This window comes from Eutrigla gurnardus (assembly GCF_963514095.1).
Source record: "Eutrigla gurnardus genome assembly, chromosome: 12".
NCBI lineage: Eukaryota > Metazoa > Chordata > Actinopteri > Perciformes > Triglidae > Eutrigla > Eutrigla gurnardus.
Window position 1 is genome coordinate 24,052,264 of NC_139926.1, and position 19,171 is coordinate 24,071,434.

The following is a 19,171-nucleotide window of genomic DNA, read 5'->3' on the forward strand; positions in this document are numbered from 1 at the left end:
ATAAATGAAGTAACCACTTAACTTATGCCATAAGACCAACTTTGATGATGGGGATTAATACAGTTGAACTGTTTCTTACTTTCACTTAAATTAATTTTATTCTTGAATATTAGATATTTTTCTCAGGGTTTTGGCAGGTTAAAACAAGTGCAACTGAATATACCAAGCAATTGAGCTGCTCCTCTGCACTGAGCTAGAGATACAAACACCTTTTTTTTCGCTTCTAAGAAGAAAAACCTAGGAAAGGTTTTCAAATACACAGTGAGTTTATGAACCAGATTCAAAGTAACTAAGTATATCACTAATGTATCTAAAGTATTAAAAGAAAAACTTTTCAATGCCTGTTAGACTATGTAATGTGACTTTTAATAACAAACTCTGACAATAACCATCTGAAAAATATTCAACCAACTTGGAGTTGTTTTATTTAATTACAACATTGAATACACCTCCTCACATTTATCTAAACAACATAATTGTATTCAGTATTCACTCCTTTCATTGCGACACACATCACTACTGACTCTCGTTTCTTAATGAGGTTCTGAGCACAACATCCTAAATATACATTTTCTTATTTCTGGTAGCTTCAGGCCGTACATGAGAGGGTTCACGATGGGAGGAATCACAACAAACTCTAGCGATAAAACTATTGCCAAGTATGGATTCAGCTCCTCAAGGTTAATTCTGCTGAGAGCGATGTCACAAAAAAAGGTAACAGAGTAATTGACGAACGTCACAATGTGCGGCAGGCAGGTCCGCACCACTTTGCTCTTGAACTTTGAGGAGCATCTCCTGCAAATGAGAATGATTCGTACGTACGTATACAGGACGAACGCCAGCGGCAGACAGACCGTGCTAATGGTCATGAACATGCCTACGAGGTTATTGATGACAGTGCTGACACACGACAGCTTTACAATGGACCAGTTGGCGCAAAATACCTTCGGGATCTTATTGCCACACAGCGGAAGTCTGTAGGACAAATAAATGCAGGGTGCGACAGCGGCGACGGGATAGATCCAGGCAAAGGCAATCAACTTGTAGAGCATCCTGGGGCTTATTTTATCGTGGTAATGCAAAGGTTGACATATAGCAACGTGGCGATCGTAGGCCATGATGCCCAAAAGGGTGAGCTCATAGGACGCGTAGGTGTAAATTACGTAGATCTGAGTGAAACAGGCTGATCGTGGGATCAGGTGAGTGTCGGAAAGGAGGTCTCTCAGGAATCTGAAGAAGAAGCCGGCAGAGCCGTACAGAGAGTTAATGGACAGGCAGATGATAAAAATGTACATGGGCTCGTGTAACGTTTTCTCTCGTAATATCACCACTATTATGACGAGATTGGCCGTGACAATGAAAGCGTACAGCAGCAGGCAGAGGACAAAAGCTGGATAGCGGTAGCTGCCTATTTTCACAAACATAGTGAGGTTAAAATACGGCGGGTTAGTACTGTTTTCCATTTACCCCAGACAGAAGCACTGTTTTATGAATAAAAGACAATTCTACAGTTGGATATCAACAGTTTCAATGCAACTCCTTGTTACCTGTTTGAGTCCGTTGGGTTTGACATTAGTTCAGTGAACCAAATGAAAGAACAGTGATAAACAGCAAGAAACATACATTCATAATCAACAAGTTAACATGTAAGTAAGTTCATTCCTAATGAATATAGATTCTCAGTTGTATTTACTCTAAAACCCCTAAACGTTCTACATGTTGTCTGTGTGTTTTCTGGCAGCTGAAACCACTGTGGCTTCACCGGAGCTGCTGAGAGCCTGATTATCTTGAAACACATAGTTACGTCACCCCATCTCTCTGGGATCGACAATGGAAAATAGGTGTACATGAAAAAAACAAAACTTTAAAATAATTTTGATACTCACTTTTCATCATATCGCTGATCTTAAAGATTGTTTTGATGATAATCATTTCCAACAAATTGTGTAATAGCAGTATCAGACTAAAGTTGATCTGAAATATTGACATCTGGTTTTCCGACTGAATTCTGCCGGTTTAGATTTGAAAGACCTTTGACAACCACTTTGCAATCTTTTTTAAATTTTTATCAAAAATATCGACACCAGAAGCTACTTCAAAGTAACCCGGCCAGCCAGATGGTTTGTTCCACAGAACCATCAGAGAAGCCGACATTAGCTGTCACCAGCCTAATATGACCTGATGATACGATAAACATGGCAACATTGGGGCGGTTGGTGGTGCAGTGTTTAGGGCAGCCGCCCCATGTACAGAGGCTCAACGTCCTCGACGCAGTGGTCCCACGTTCAACTCCAGGCCCTGGATCAGTTTCCCGCATGTCTTCTCCCTCTCTCTCCCTGTTTCCACACTGTCTGAATAAAATAATAAAAGGCTTGAACGGTGCTCTAGCCGAAAATATAATCTTAAAAAAAAAAAATTGGAACATTTTCCCTGTTTAGCATGGTAGCATGCTAAGAACATGGTACACATTACACCTGCTTAGAATTTTAGCATGCTAAGATAACCTAAAATTAACATGATGAACATGGTACACATTACTTGCTTAGCATGCGAACATGCAAAGATAACCTGATAACCTGAAGAACATGGTAACCACTTCTTTCTCAACATGCTAACGTGCTAAGATAACTGTTAACCTGAAGAACTCCTTCTCAGCATGCTAATGTGCTAAGATGACTAACCCTAACCCTAACATGGTAACCACTTCCTTCTAAGCGTGCTAACGTGTAAGTTAACCTGATAACCTGAAGAAATCCTTCTAAACATGCTAACTGGCTAAGATAACCTGAAGAACATTATACTTGCTTGTTAGCATTGTAATTTTGAGTATGTTATCATAAACTTTAGCATTTAGCTAAAAGCATCACTGTGCCTGTGAAGAACAGCTTCATAGAAGCGCTAGCACGGCTGTAGCAGTGGGTGTATTTTCTATTCTATAGATCCACTCATGTTTCATGACTATACGCACCATATCTTGGCAACACATCATCGCTGTAACGCTTGCCCCTGGACGATGTTGGGACTTTGAAATTGTATTAACTCTGAAAATAATGAGCGTATTCTAGTCCTGCTCAATGTGTTAAGTGTCCTGGGATGACTTCTGTTGTGATATGACACTTTAAATAAAATTGAATTGAACACCTCACTGAACTTCATAAATGAAACATGCTAAAATAGTTAGTGCTCTTGTTTTTTTTCTTTAAATTGCCACACTTAGGTAGGTGTGCCAGGTGTTGGGACACAATGAACTGTACAAATGGAGAAAACATTTTGGGTATATGTATCTATAGGACAGTATAGTACAGAACCTGAGAACCTCAAAGACAGCCTCATCTCATAAAGTCCTGGTTATATTTGTATCTCTAGTCTATGTCTTGTCTGTCCCGGCTCGTCACTACAGGGAACAGGGATTTGGTTTTGTCAGTAACTGGTCTTCTTTCTGGGGCCTTCCCTTGTCTACAGCAAGTTTGATATCAGGGACTAAACGTTGGTATGGATTAGGACTCCATAGTTTAGTTAATATATCCAGTAAGGAGAAACAAGTTGTTGTCATTCCTGAATGTGTCAGATATAGTGATTATAGGGCCCCAAGCAAAAACCATCTAGCTTTACTTTTTACCCTTTCTCTAACTGGTAATGTTCCATCTGGCAACAGTAGAAGTACTTAAAAATGTTTCTAAAGTAGAACTATTAATATGCTAATAGTGCTGCATTCGCAGAGTGAAAGAGATGCATCATAAACACAATGTTACATTTAAATTCTAGAATGATTTTTGATAGTCTAATGGATAATAATACGTTATAATTTAGTTATGTCGTGAGTCAAAATTGAATTTGCAAAGTAACCAATGATATTTCTCCGTCCAGTCAAAGTCGTACTACAATATGTTTCTCTGAAGTATTAGTACACAGTTAGTAGTAGGCTATACAGCTGAGATGCATCTTTTTAAGTGCTTTTGTGAGTTATTGAGGGGGTAAAATGAGTTAGTATATTAACATAATTCAATATAATACATAATTAGTAATCATATTAAATCTATAGCTGTTTGGAGTCTATAGATTTAAGTATAATCAGGAATATACGTAAAGTATTAAAAGCAAAAGTATCCAATGCCTGTTAGACTATGTAATGGACTTTTAACAACAAACTCTCTGACAATATGCATCTGAAAAATGTGTTGTTTTATTTAATTACAACATTGAAAACTTCTCTTCACATTTATCTAAATTACAAATTAAAACAACATAATTGTATTCAGTATTCACCCCTTTTTTGTTTTGTTATTTTTTGCACTCCCTGCACAAACTGCACTGCCTCAAAACAGTTATATTGTACATACTTGTTTATGTTATATGTTATAGTGTCTCTTATATATTTTTTAGTGTAAATTTCTATTCCAGTACTTTTTCTCTTTTTTATTACATGTTTATTGTATGCACCATACACAACCAAGACAAATTCCTTGCAAAAAACCTGATTCGGATTCTGATTCTGATTCATTGCGACACACATCACTACTGACTCTTGTTTCTCAATCTGGTTCTGAGCACAACATCCTAAATATACATTTTCTTATTTCTGGTAGCTTCAGGCCGTACATGAGAGGGTTCATGATGGGAGGAATCACGACAAACTCCAGCGATAAAATTATTGCAAAGAACGGATTCAGCTCCTCGAGGTTAATTCTGCTGAGAGTGACGTCACAAAACAAGGTAACAGAGTAAATGATGAACGTCACAATGTGCGGCAGGCAGGTCTGCAACACTTTGCTCTTAAACTTTGAGGAGCGTCTCCTGCAAATGAGAATGATTCGTACATACGTATACAGGACGAACGCCAGCGGCAGGAAGGAACTCATGGTCACAAACATGCCGACGAGGTTATTGATCACAGTGCTGACACACGAAAGCTTTACGACAGACCAGTTGGCGCAAAATACCTTCGGGATCTTATTGCCACACAGCGGAAGCCTGGAGGCCAAATAAGCGCAGGCTGCGACAGCAATAGTGGGATAGATCCAAGCAAAGGCAATCAACTTGGAGAGCATCCTGGGGGTTATTTCAGCATGGTAATGCAAAGGTTGACATATAGCAACGTAGCGATCATAGGCCATGATGCCCAAAAGGGTGAGCTCATAGGACGCGTAGGTGTAAATTATGTACATCTGAGTGAAACAGGCTGATCGTGGGATCAGGTGAGTGTCAGAGAGGAGGTCTTTCAGGAATCTGAAGAAGAAGCCGGCAGAGCCGTACAGAGAGTTAATGGACAGGCAGATGATAAAAATGTACATGGGCTCATGTAACGTTTTCTCTCCTAATATCACCACTATTATGACAAGATTGGCCGTGACAATGAAAGCGTACAGCAGCAGGCAGAGGACAAAAGCTGGATAGCGGTAGTTGCCTATGTTCACAAACATAGTGAGGTTAAAATACGGCGGGTTAGTACTGTTTTCCATTTACCCCAGACAGCAGCAGACACTGTTTTACGAATAAAAGACAATTCTACAGGTGGATATAAACAGTTTCAATGCAACTCCTTGTTACCTGTTTGAGTCAGTTGGGTTTGGCATTAGTTCAGTGAACCAAATGAAAGAACAGTGATAAACAGCAAGAATCATACATTAATAATCAACAAGTTAAACATGTAAGTAAGTTCATTCCTCATGAATATAGATTCTCAGTTGTATTTACTGTAAAACCCCTAAACGTTCTACATGTTGTCTGTGTGTTTTCTGGCAGCTGAAACAACTGTGGCTTCAGCGGAGCTGCTGAGAGCCTGATTATCTTGAAACACATAGTTACGTCACCCCATCTCTCTGGGATCGACAATGGAAAATAGGTGTCTGTAAAAAAAAAAACATTAAAACAATTTTGATACTCACTTCTCATTATCATTTCACTGGTAGTAATAAAGATTGTTTTGACAAAAAACATTTCCAACAAACTGTGTAATAGCAGTATCAGACTAACGTTGATGTGACATATTGACATCTGGTTTTCCCACTAAATTCTGCGGGTTTAGATTCGAAAGACATCTGATCACAAGTCAGCTATCATTTTTTTAAATTTTTATCACAAATATCGACACCAGAAGCTACTACAAAGTAAGCCGGCCAGCCAGATGGTTTGTTACACAGAACCATCAGAGAAGCCGACATTAGCCGTCACCAGCCTATATGACCTGATGATACATTGAACATGGCAACATTTTCCCTGTTTAGCATGGTAGCATGCTTAGATAACCTGCTATCACTTTGAACATGGTAGACATTATACCTGCTTTGAATTTTAGCATGCTAAGATAACCTAAAATTAACATGATGAACATGGTACACATTAAACTTGCTTAGCATGTTGGCATGTTAAGCTAACCTGATAACCTGAAGAACATGGTATCCACTTCCTTCTAAGCATTCTAACGTGCTAAGCTATCCTGATAACTTGAAGAACTCCTTTTATACATGCTAATGTGCTAACCTAAAGAACATTATACTTGCTTAGCATTGTAATTTTGAGTATGTTATCATAAACTTTAGCATTTAGCTAAAAGCATCACTGTGCCTGTGAAGAACAGCTTCATAGAAGCGCTAGCACGGCTGTAGCAGTGGGTGTATTTTCTATTCAATAGATCCACTCATGTTTCATGACTATACGCACCATATCATGGCAACACATCATCGCTGTAACGCTTGCCCCTGGACGATGTTGGGACTTTGAAATTGTATTAACTCTGAAAATAATGAGCGTATTCTAGTCCTGCTCAATGTGTTAAGTGTCCTGGGATGACTTCTGTTGTGATATGACACTTTAAATAAAATTGAATTGAACACCTCACTGAACTTCATAAATTAAACATGCTAAAATAGTTAGTGCTGTTGTTTTTTTTCTTTAAATTGCCACACTTAGGTAGGTGTGCCAGGTGTTGGGACACAATGAACTGTACAAATGGAGAAAACATTTTGTGTATATGTATCTTTAGGACAGTATAGTACAGAACCTGAGAACCTCAAAGACAGCCTCATCTCATAAAGTCCTGGTTATATTTGTATCTCTAGTCTATGTCTTGTCTGTCCCGGCTCGTCACTACAGGGAACAGGGATTTGGTTTTGTCAGTAACTGGTCTTCTTTCTGGGGCCTTCCCTTGTCTACAGCAAGTTTGATATCAGGGACTAAACGTTGGTATGGATTAGGACTCCATAGTTTAGTTAATATATCCAGTAAGGAGAAACAAGTTGTTGTCATTCCTGAATGTGTCAGATATAGTGATTATAGGGCCCCAAGCAAAAACCATCTAGCTTTACTTTTTACCCTTTCTCTAACTGGTAATGTTCCATCTGGCAGCAGTAGAAGTACTTAAAAATGTTTCTAAAGTAGAACTATTAATATGCTAATAGTGCTGCATTCGCAGAGTGAAAGAGATGCATCATAAACACAATGTTAAATTTAAATTCTAGAATGATTTTTGATAGTCTAATGGATAATAATACGTTATAATTTAGTTATGTCGTGAGTCAAAATTGAATTTGCAAAGTAACCAATGATATTTCTCCGTCCAGTCAAAGTCGTACTACAATATGTTTCTCTGAAGTATTAGTACACAGTTAGTAGTAGGCTATACAGCTGAGATGCATCTTTTTAAGTGCTTTTGTGAGTTATTGAGGGGGTAAAATGAGTTAGTATATTAACATAATTCAATATAATACATAATTAGTAATCATATTAAATCTATAGCTGTTTGGAGTCTATAGATTTAAGTATAATCAGGAATGTACGTAAAGTATTAAAAGCAAAAGTATCCAATGCCTGTTAGACTATGTAATGGACTTTTAATAACAAACTCTCTGACAATATGCATCTGAAAAATGTGTTGTTTTATTTAATTACAACATTGAAAACTTCTCTTCACATTTATCTAAATTACAAATTAAAACAACATAATTGTATTCAGTATTCACCCCTTTTTTGTTTTGTTATTTTTTGCACTCCCTGCACAAACTGCACTGCCTCAAAACAGTTATATTGTACATACTTGTTTATGTTATATGTTATAGTGTCTCTTATATATTTTTTAGTGTAAATTTCTATTCCAGTACTTTTTCTCTTTTTTATTACATGTTTATTGTATGCACCATACACAACCAAGACAAATTCCTTGCAAAAAACTGATTCTGATTCTGATTCTGATTCATTGCGACACACATCACTACTGACTCTTGTTTCTCAATCTGGTTCTGAGCACAACATCCTAAATATACATTTTCTTATTTCTGGTAGCTTCAGGCCGTACATGAGAGGGTTCATGATGGGAGGAATCACGACAAACTCCAGCGATAAAATTATTGCAAAGAACGGATTCAGCTCCTCGAGGTTAATTCTGCTGAGAGTGACGTCACAAAACAAGGTAACAGAGTAAATGATGAACGTCACAATGTGCGGCAGGCAGGTCTGCAACACTTTGCTCTTGAACTTTGAGGAGCGTCTCCTGCAAATGAGAATGATTCGTACATACGTATACAGGACAAACGCCAGCGGCAGGAAGGAACTCATGGTCACAAACATGCCGACGAGGTTATTGATCACAGTGCTGACACACGAAAGCTTTACGACAGACCAGTTGGCGCAAAATACCTTCGGGATCTTATTGCCACACAGCGGAAGCCTGGAGGCCAAATAAGCGCAGGCTGCGACAGCAATAGTGGGATAGATCCAAGCAAAGGCAATCAACTTGGAGAGCATCCTGGGGGTTATTTCAGCATGGTAATGCAAAGGTTGACATATAGCAACGTAGCGATCATAGGCCATGATGCCCAAAAGGGTGAGCTCATAGGACGCATAGGTGTAAATTATGTACATCTGAGTGAAACAGGCTGATCGTGGGATCAGGTGAGTGTCAGAGAGGAGGTCTTTCAGGAATCTGAAGAAGAAGCCGGCAGAGCCGTACAGAGAGTTAATGGACAGGCAGATGATAAAAATGTACATGGGCTCATGTAACGTTTTCTCTCCTAATATCACCACTATTATGACAAGATTGGCCGTGACAATGAAAGCGTACAGCAGCAGGCAGAGGACAAAAGCTGGATAGCGGTAGTTGCCTATGTTCACAAACATAGTGAGGTTAAAATACGGCGGGTTAGTACTGTTTTCCATTTACCCCAGACAGCAGCAGACACTGTTTTACGAATAAAAGACAATTCTACAGGTGGATATAAACAGTTTCAATGCAACTCCTTGTTACCTGTTTGAGTCAGTTGGGTTTGGCATTAGTTCAGTGAACCAAATGAAAGAACAGTGATAAACAGCAAGAAACATACATTAATAATCAACAAGTTAAACATGTAAGTAAGTTCATTCCTCATGAATATAGATTCTCAGTTGTATTTACTGTAAAACCCCTAAACGTTCTACATGCTGTCTGTGTGTTTTCTGGCAGCTGAAACCACTGTGGCTTCAGCGGAGCTGCTGAGAGCCTGATTATCTTGAAACACATAGTTACGTCACCCCATCTCTCTGGGATCAACAATGGAAAATAGGTGTATGTAAAAAAAAAAAACATTAAAACAATTTTGATACTCACTTCTCATTATCATTTCACTGGTCGTAATAAAGATTGTTTTGACAAAAAACATTTCCAACAAACTGTAATAGCAGTATCAGACTAACGTTGATATGAAATATTAACATCTGGTTTTCCCACTAAATTCTGCGGGTTTAGATTCGAAAGACATCTGATCACAAGTCAGCTATAATTTTTTTAAATTTTTATCACAAATATCGACACCAGAAGCCACTTCAAAGTAAGCCGGCCAGTAAGATGGTTTGTTACACAGAACCATCAGAGAAGCCGACATTAGCCGTCACCAGCCTATATGACCTGATGATACATTGAACATGGCAACATTTTCCCTGTTTAGCATGGTAGCATGCTTAGATAACCTGCTATCACTTTGAACATGGTAGACATTATACCTGCTTTGAATTTTAGCATGCTAAGATAACCTAAAATTAACATGATGAACATGGTACACATTAAACTTGCTTAGCATGTTGGCATGTTAAGATAACCTGATAACCTGAAGAACATGGTATCCACTTCCTTCTAAGCATTCTAACGTGCTAAGCTATCCTGATAACTTGAAGAATTCCTTTTATACATGCTAATGTGCTAACCTAAAGAACATTATACTTGCTTAGCATTGTAATTTTGAGTATGTTATCATAGACTTTAGCATTTAGCTAAAAGCATCACTGTGCCTATGAAGTACAGCTTCATAGTAGCGCTAGCACGGCTGTAGCAGCGGGTGTATTTTCTATTCTATAGATCCACTCATGTTTCATGACTATACGCACCATATCTTGGCAACACATCATCGCTGTAACGCTTGCCCCTGGACGATGTTGGGACTTTGAAATTGTATTAAGTCTGAAAAAAATGAGCGTATTCTAGTCCTGTTCAATGTCTTAAGTGTCCTGGGATGACTTCTGTTGTGATATGACACTTTAACCCTTTGATGCACAACATGGGTCAAAAGTGACTCGGCTGAGTTTTAATTTTCTATATCTTTGCAATAAAATAATTTCATCAATCAGTATTCAAGGTATTCCTCAATTAACTTTTTTTTGATCATCATACATCCTTATTTATTGTTTTCCTTTCTTACTTTTTAAATAATAACCCTTTTTGTATCACTACCCTTCTAATGCACAACATGGGTCGAAAATGACCCATATCCACTTTCTATGTTATTTCATGTATGGCTGAGTGTTTCTATGATACATCTTTGAAATAAATTAATTTTTATCATTTACTATTCCAAGTATGCAGTAAATATCTTGTTTTTGTTTAGCACAAATCATCATTTTTATTTTTCCTTTCTTATGTTATGAACAAGCACAGCTTTTGTATTTCTATATCAAGTTTACACACATGGGTCAGAAACGACCCACATGCATTTACTGTGAAAACTATGTGAAACATGTTTGTTTCAGACATTTGACAGCTCAGCAAAGCTCCCTTTGCAAATCTAATAAGTATTGCTTTTCAATTATTCTTGTTTTTTTAATACCTTAGAAAATATTTGATGACAATTGTCAAAGATAACTGTACATAATATTTGATTAGGTTTAGGTTACCTTGAGAGTGAGTCAGAAAGTTACAAGTAATTACTATTAGCTAGCTAGCTTACTACTATTAGCTAGCTAGCTGTTTCTATTATATATTTCTATATTCTATTTTTAGTTAGCTAATTCTATTGTAGTTAGCTAACTATTGTAGTAAGCTAAGTAGTTAGCAAAGCTACTTAGCTAACTATGGTAATTAGCTAACTATGGTAGTTAGCTAAGTAGTTATTGAAGCTACTTTGCCAAGTCACCAAAATAAAACTGCATGTATGTGTATGTATATTGATGTGCATCTGAAAATATTATTATGCTTTTGATTTTCTTTATCCAGAGTATGGCTGTTCGCAGATTTACTACGGTGATGGTTATAGCGATGCTGCAGGAAGCTTGTCATGCCACATATGAAGAGGCGCATGGAGGGCACGCCCAAACTCCAAAAGCATATTATTGAGGCAATGGAAAGATGTGGGTTAAAAAAACAAAACACAGCCACCAGCCAGCCACAAGAGGACATCAGACAGGAGGGCCAAAGGAAGAGGAAGAGGTGCGCGATCTGCCCAGTTTCCAAAGACAGAAAAGTCAGCAGCTGGTGTTCCCAGTGCACCAGGCCTGTGTGCAAGGAGCACAAACACTTAAGCCCTGATTATGCTTCCGCGTAGTGATCACGCAACGGCCACGCAACGGCCACGCAGTTGCTTGGAGACCGTGATGGTTCTGCGTTAGGTTTAAGTGTGGAAATGCAATTCAATGCCACACCGGTAAAGGGCGCTATGTTATTTGTAAAGACTGACCGACCGACCGAGACTCTTGACATATATTGTCGTTAGCCTCGTTATAGCCTATTTGTTTACTTTCCGGCTTTAAACAGCCACTATTTTTCAGAACTTGGTGTTTTATTTCTTTGTGCAAAAGCGACAAGGTGCAAACAATAAAACGAGGTGCAAACAATAAAAATATTAAAAGTTTAAATGGCGGTGTTTATGAGTGGATACCGGATAGCGGTCTCCAGCGGATGTAGTTAGCGGACCAATCACAGCCAATGCCGCTGCGTTGGTGTTGCGTTGGTGTTGCGTCGCCTCGACGTGCGTCTAGGATTTTTGGGAGGTGCACGTCAGGCCCTTGCGTTGGACGTAAGGGGGGTCCGCAAGGACGTAAGGGGGGTCCGCAAGTCCCCTTGCGTTGTGTCGACGCGGAAGCATAACTTGGGCTTTAGTGATCATTTGTGAGGCATGTAAAAATTGAGATGGCAATTTGTGCTCTTGTGGTGTGTTCAATTGTATTTTATTTTGTTTGGTCACATTTCATCAGTTTACAGTTGTTAAACTACAGATAAAGTTCAGTTCAATAGCCGTGTTATCTGTTATTAGAGGTATGTGTATGTGTGACAAAATGAGAAATAAACATGTTGCAAATATTAAATACATAAGTGTTTGGCCCCACTCACTGCTACAGTAATTACTTGAAACAAATTATTATTATAATATTAAGTCATTTAATTTTAAATCACACTTGGATGAATGGGTCATTTTTGACCCATGTCTGTAAACTTGATGTATTAATATAAAAACAATTTTTGTTCATAAAGTATGAAAGGAAAAATGGAAATAATGATCAGTGGTCATCAAAAATGAGATATTTAAAGAATACTTGGAATTTTCAATCATAAAATCAATTGATTTCAAAAGATAGAACAAAGAAAAACTCAGCCAACGTGATATAACCTGGGAAATGAATGCGGGTCATTTTTGACCCATGTTGTGCATTAGAAGGGGTGTGCATATGTTGTGCATCAAAGGGTTAAATAAAATTGACTTAAATTGAACACCCCACTGAACTTCATAAATGAAACATGCTAAAATAGTTAGTGCTGTTGTTTTTTTTCTTTAAATTGCCACACTTAGGTAGGTGGGCCAGGTGTTGGGACACAATGAACTGTACAAATGGAGAAAACATTTTGTGTATATGTATCTATAGGACAGTATAGTACAGAACCTGAGAACCTCAAAGACAGCCTCATCTCATAAAGTCCTGGTTATATTTGTATCTCTAGTCTATGTCTTGTATGTCCCGGCTCGTCACTACAGGGAACAGGGATTTGGTTTTGTCAGTAACTGGTCTTCTTTCTGGGGCCTTCCCTTGTCTACAGCAAGTTTGATATCAGGGACTAAACGTTGGTATGGATTAGGACTCCATAGTTTAGTTAATATATCCAGTAAGGAGAAACAAGTTGTTGTCATTCCTGAATGTGTCAGATATAGTGATTATAGGGCCCCGAGCAAAAACCATCTAGCTTTACTTTTTACTCTTTCTCTAACTGGTAATGTTCCATCTGGCAGCAGTAGAAGTACTTAAAAATGTTTCTAAAGTAGAACTATTAATATGCTAATAGTGCTGCATTCGCAGAGTGAAAGAGATGTATCATGAATACAATGTTAAATTTAAATTCTAGAATGATTTTTGATAGTCTAATGGATAATAATACGTTATAATTTAGTATTGTCGTGAGTCAAAATTGAATTTGCAAAGTAACCAATGATATTTCTCCGTCCAGTCAAAGTCGTACTACAATATGTTTCTCTGAAGTATTAGTACACAGTTAGTAAGTAGGCTATACAGCTGAGATGCATCTTTTTAAGTGCTTTTGTGAGTTATTGGCCTCATCTCCATTCTTATCCTCCTCGACCTCTCAGCAGCCTTTGACACAGTATCCTATTCCATCCTCTTCACCCGTCTTGCTGAGCTCATTGGACTCAGTGGCTCTCCTGGTTTCAGTCCTTCCTCACCAACCGCCAACAATATATCACACTGAATGATGCCACATCCACCCTGGCACCAGTCAACCATGGTGTTCCCCAGGGATCTGTGCTCGGCCCTCTACTCTTCACCATTTAGATCCCCCTCGGTCAAATTATTCGTCACCGCGGTCTGAGTTTCCACTGCTACGCTGATGATACCCACCTATACATCAGCACCAAACCCTCAACTCAGCTTTCACCTGCTCCACTCATCAACTGTCTGCAAGAACTGAAAATCTAGATGACCTCTAACCTACTCAAATTGAACAGCAATAAAACTGAGCTCATGGCCGTGGCCCCCAAGCCACTGCTCAGGAAAGTTGGGGATCTTCTTCTGGAAGTGGATGGCTGCTCCATCACTTCATCCCCCGTAGTCCACAACCTGGGTGTCATCCTTTACCCCACCCTGTCATTTCAGTCTCATTTCAATAACATCACAAGATCTGCATTCCACCACCTGAGAAACATTGCAAGACTCCAACCCTCACTCTCAGACTCAGTCACTGAAACCCTCATCCACTGCTTCATCTCTTCCCGTCTGGACTATTGCAATGCCATCCTCACAGGTCTCCCCTCTAAAACCTTGGACCGACTGCAATATGTTCAGAACTCGGCTGACAGGGTTTTAACTGGCACTAAGCCCTGGCAGCACATCACCCCCACTCTGATGCAGCTCCACTGGCTACCAGTCAATTCCCGGATCAAGTTCAAAATCGTCCTACTCACCTACAAGTACCTACATGCTCTGGCCCCCCATTACCTCTCTGACCTCCTCCATCCTTGCACCCCCCTGCGGTCCCTCAGGTCCTCTGCTAATGACCAGCTGGTAACCCCCCGCACCAGACTTAAGACCTTTGGGGACAGGGCCTTCTGTGCATCCGCCCCCACTCTGTGGAATCAGCTCCCCCTCATCCGCTATGCCACTTCAGTGGAGTCCTTCAAGAAGCTCCTAAAGGCGCACCTTTTCTCAGAGGCCTATGACCTCTGACCCGCCCCCCCTACACACACACTTTCACATACACACTCTTACTTCCCCCTTTTTTTGTGAAGTGACCTTGAGTACCATGAAAAGCGCTATATAAATTCAATGTATTATTAAGTAAGTAACCACTTACTTAATAATACATTGAAGACCACCTTTGATGATGGGGATTAATAAAGCAACTGTTTCTTACTTCCATTTGAATTAATTTTATTCTTGATTATTAGATATTTTTCTCAGGGTTTTGGCAGGTTAAAACAAGTGCAACTGAATATACCAAGCAATTGAATGGCTCCTCTGCACTGGGCTAGAGATACAGACAACTTTTTTTCGCTTCTAAGAGGAACCCCTAAGAAAGGTTTTCGAATACACATTGAGTTTATGAACCCGATTCTAAGTATAATCAGGAATGTACGTAAAGTATTAAAAGCAAGTATCCAATGCTTGTTAGACTATGTAATGGACTTTTAACAACAAACTCTCTGACAATATGCATCTGAAAAATGTGTTGTTTTATTTAATTACAACATTGAAAACTTCTCTTCACATTTATCTAAATTACAAATTAAAACAACATAATTGTATTCATTATTCACCATTGTTTTGTTATTTTTTGCACTCCCTGCACAAACTGCACTGCCTCAAAACAGTTATATTGTACATACCTGTTTATGTTATATGTTATAGTGTCTCTTATATATTTTTTAGTGTAAATTTTTATTCCAGTACTTTTTCTCTTTTTTATTACATGTTTATTGTATGCACCATACACAACCAAGACAAATTCCTGCTTATCAGGTTAACTGTCACTCTGATTTAATGAGCACAACCAATGATATACTGTATATGAGTTCAGTGAAAAAGTCTAAAGTGAACACATTTAAGAGCCAATTCTAACAATGTCTTGGCAACACACCATTGCTGTAACGCTTGCCCCTGGACGATGTTGGGACTTTGAAATTCTATTAAATACAATTTTATTGAATTGAACCCCTCACTGAACTTCATAAATTAAAAATGCAAAATTAGTTAGTGCTGTTGTTTTTTTCTTTAAATTGCCACACTAAGGTAGGTGTTGGTACACAATGAACTGTACAAATGGAGAAAACATTTTGTGTATCTATAGGACAGTATAGTAAAGATTCCTCATAATAAAGCATCGGTGGAACCTCAAAGAGGGCATCAAGCTTTACTTTTACACAATGTTAAATTAAAATTCTAGAATGATTCTGGATAGTTTAATGGATCTATTATGAGTTATAATTTAGTTGTTATGTCGTGAGTCAAAATTGAATTTGCAAAGTAACCAATGATATTTCTCTGTCCAGTTAATGTCATACTACAATATGTTTCTCTGAAGTAGAAGTACACAGTTAGTAGTAGGCTATACAGCTGAGATGCATCTTTTTAAGTGCTTGTGTGAGTTATTGAGGGGGTAAAATGAGTTAGTATATTAACATAATTCAATATAATACATAATTAGTAATCATATTAAATCTATAGCTGTTTGGAGTCCTTTTAGTTTGGGCTCCCAGGCCCAGGTTGCAGGTAAAAGTCGTACTTCATATATAAATGAAGTAACCACTTGACTTATGCCATAAGACCACCTTTGATGATGGGAATTAATACAGTTGAACTGTTTCTTACTTTCACTTTAATTAATTTTATTCTTGACTATTAGATATTTTTCTCATGGTTTTGGCAGGTTAAAACAAGTGCAACTGAACATACCGAGCAATTGAACAGCTCCTCTGCACTGAGCTAGAGATACAAAGACATTTTTTTTTGCTTCTAAGAGGAAAACCTAGGAAAGGTTTTCAAATACACAGTGAGTTCATGAACCAGATTCAAAGTGACTAAGTATAATCAGGAATGTACCTTAAAAGCAAAAGAATTCAATGCCTGTTAGACTATGTAATGTGACTTTTAATAACAAACTCTCTGACAATAAGCATCTGAAAAATATCCAACCACCTTGAGTTGTTTTATTTAATTACAACATTGAATATATCTCTTCACATTTATCTAAATTACGAATTCAAAAAACATTATAGCGTTCAGTATTCACCCCTTCATTGCGACACACATCACTACTGAGTCGTTTCTCAATCTGGTTCTTAGCACAACATCCTAAATATACATTTTCTTATTTCTGGTAGCTTCAGGCCGTACACGAGAGGGTTCACAATGGGAGGAATCATGACAAACTCTAGAGACAAAACTATCGCCAAGTATGGATTCAGCTCCTCAAGGTTAATTCTGCTGAGAGCGATGTCACAAAACACGGTAACAGAGTAATTGACGAACGTCACAATGTGTGGCAGGCAGGTCCGCACCACTTTGTTCTTGAACTTTGAGGAGCGTCTCCTGCAAATGAGAATGATTCGTACGTACGTATACAGGACGAACATCAGCGGCAAGAAGACCGTGCTCATGGTCACGAACATGCCGACGAGGTTATTGACGACAGTACTGACACACGACAGTTTTACCACGGACCAGTTGGCGCAAAATACCTTCGGGATCTTATTGCCACACAGTGGAAGTCTGGAGGCCAAATAAACGCAGGCTGCGTCAGCGACAACGGGATAGATCCACGCAAAGGCAATCAACTTGGAGAGCATCCTGGGGGTTATTTTAGCATGGTAATGCAAAGGTTGACATATAGCAACATAGCGATCGTAGGCCATGATGCCCAAAAGAGTGAGCTCATAGGACGCATAGGTGTAAATGACGTAGATCTGAGTGAAACAGGCTGATCGTGGGATCAGGTGAGTGTCGGAGAGGAGGTCTCTCAGGAATCTGAAGAAGAAGCCGGCAGAGCCGTATAGAGAGTTAATGGACAGGCAGATGATAAAAATGTACATTGGCTCATGTAACGTTTTCTCTCCTAATATCACCACTATTATGACGAGATTGGCCGTGACAATGAAAGCGTACAGCAGCAGACAGAGGACAAAAGCTGGATAGCGGTAGTTGCCTATGTTCACAAACATAGTGAGGTTAAAATACGGCGGGTTAGTACTGTTTTCCATTTACCCCAGACAGAAGCAGAGACTGCTTTATGAATTAAATAACATTCTACAGGTGGATATCAACAGTTTCAATCAAACTCCTTGTTACCTGTTTGAGTCAGTTGGGTTTGGCATTATTTCAGTGAACCGAATGAAAGAACAGTGATAAACAGCAAGAAACATACATTCATAATCAACAAGTTAAACATGTAAGTAAGTTCATTCCTAATGGATATAGTTTCTCAGTTGTATTTACTGTAAAACCCCTAAACGTTCTACATGTTGTCTGTGTGTGTTCTGGCAGCTGAAACCACTGTGGCTTCAGCAGAGCTGCTGAGAGCCTGATTATCTTGAAACACATAGTTACGTCACCCCATCTCTCCCCACCTGGGATCGACAATGGAAAATAGGTGTACATGAAAAAAAACAAAACTTTAAAACAATTTTGATACTCACTTCTCATCATATCGCTGATCGTAATAAAGATTGTTTTGACGATAAAAATTTCCAACAAACTGTGTAATGGCAGTATCAGACAACAATTTATATGAAATATTGACATGTGGTTTTCCCGCTGAATTCTGCAGGTTTAGATTTGAAAGACCTTTGATAACGACTTAGCAATCTTTTTAAATTTTTATCAAAAATATCAACACCAAAAGCTACTTCAAAGTAACCTGGCCAGCCAGATGGTTTGTTACACAGAACCATCGGAGAAGCCGGCATTAGCTGTCACCAGCCTAATATGACCTGATGATACGTTAAACATGACAGCATTTTCTCTGTTAAGCATGGTAGCATGCTAAGATAACCTAAATTAAAATGATGAACATGGTACACATTAAACTTGCTTGGCAAGTTGGCATGTTAAGCTAACCTGATAACCTGAAGAACAAAACCACTTCCTTCTAAGCATTCTAACTTGTTAAGATAACCTGAAGAACATGTTAACCACTTCCTTCTAAGCATTCTAACTTGCTAAGATAACCTGAAGAACATGGTAACCACTTCCTTCTAAGCATTCTCACGTGCTAAGATAACCTGATGACCTGAAGAACTCCTTTTAAGTTGCAAACATGCATAGATAACCCGATAATGTAAAGAACATGGAAATGACTTCCTTCTAAGCATGCTAACGTGCTAAGATAACCTGAAGAACATTATACTTGCTTTGCATCAACATGACAGCATTGTAATTTTGAGTATGTTATCACAGTGACTTTAGCATTTAGCTAAAAGTCGCGCTGGGCCTATGAAGT

General features: G+C 38.6%; 4 protein-coding genes across 4 annotated transcripts; all 4 read right to left on the minus strand.

Annotated features, from left to right (window-relative positions):
* Positions 1-533: 533 nt before the first annotated feature.
* On the minus strand, positions 534-1,463 carry LOC311021531 (olfactory receptor 6N1-like; the record flags this gene model as incomplete). Its single annotated transcript, XM_084022132.1, has 1 exon — positions 534-1,463. One exon carries the CDS (start codon positions 1,461-1,463, stop codon positions 534-536), a length of 930 nt encoding a protein of 309 aa, XP_083878258.1.
* A 3,069-nt stretch (positions 1,464-4,532) lies between these two features.
* Positions 4,533-5,459, minus strand: LOC311021532 (olfactory receptor 6N1-like; the record flags this gene model as incomplete). Its single annotated transcript, XM_084022133.1, has 1 exon — positions 4,533-5,459. The coding sequence occupies one exon, from the start codon at positions 5,457-5,459 to the stop codon at positions 4,533-4,535; it is 927 nt and encodes a 308-aa protein (XP_083878259.1).
* A 2,764-nt stretch (positions 5,460-8,223) lies between these two features.
* LOC311021534 (olfactory receptor 6N1-like) lies at positions 8,224-9,150 on the minus strand (the record flags this gene model as incomplete). Its single annotated transcript, XM_084022137.1, has 1 exon — positions 8,224-9,150. The coding sequence occupies one exon, from the start codon at positions 9,148-9,150 to the stop codon at positions 8,224-8,226; it is 927 nt and encodes a 308-aa protein (XP_083878263.1).
* A 7,865-nt stretch (positions 9,151-17,015) lies between these two features.
* On the minus strand, positions 17,016-17,933 carry LOC311021535 (olfactory receptor 6N1-like; the record flags this gene model as incomplete). The annotated part of the gene is made up of 1 exon (XM_084022138.1): positions 17,016-17,933. One exon carries the CDS (start codon positions 17,931-17,933, stop codon positions 17,016-17,018), a length of 918 nt encoding a protein of 305 aa, XP_083878264.1.
* Between the last annotated feature and the right edge of the window lie 1,238 nt (positions 17,934-19,171).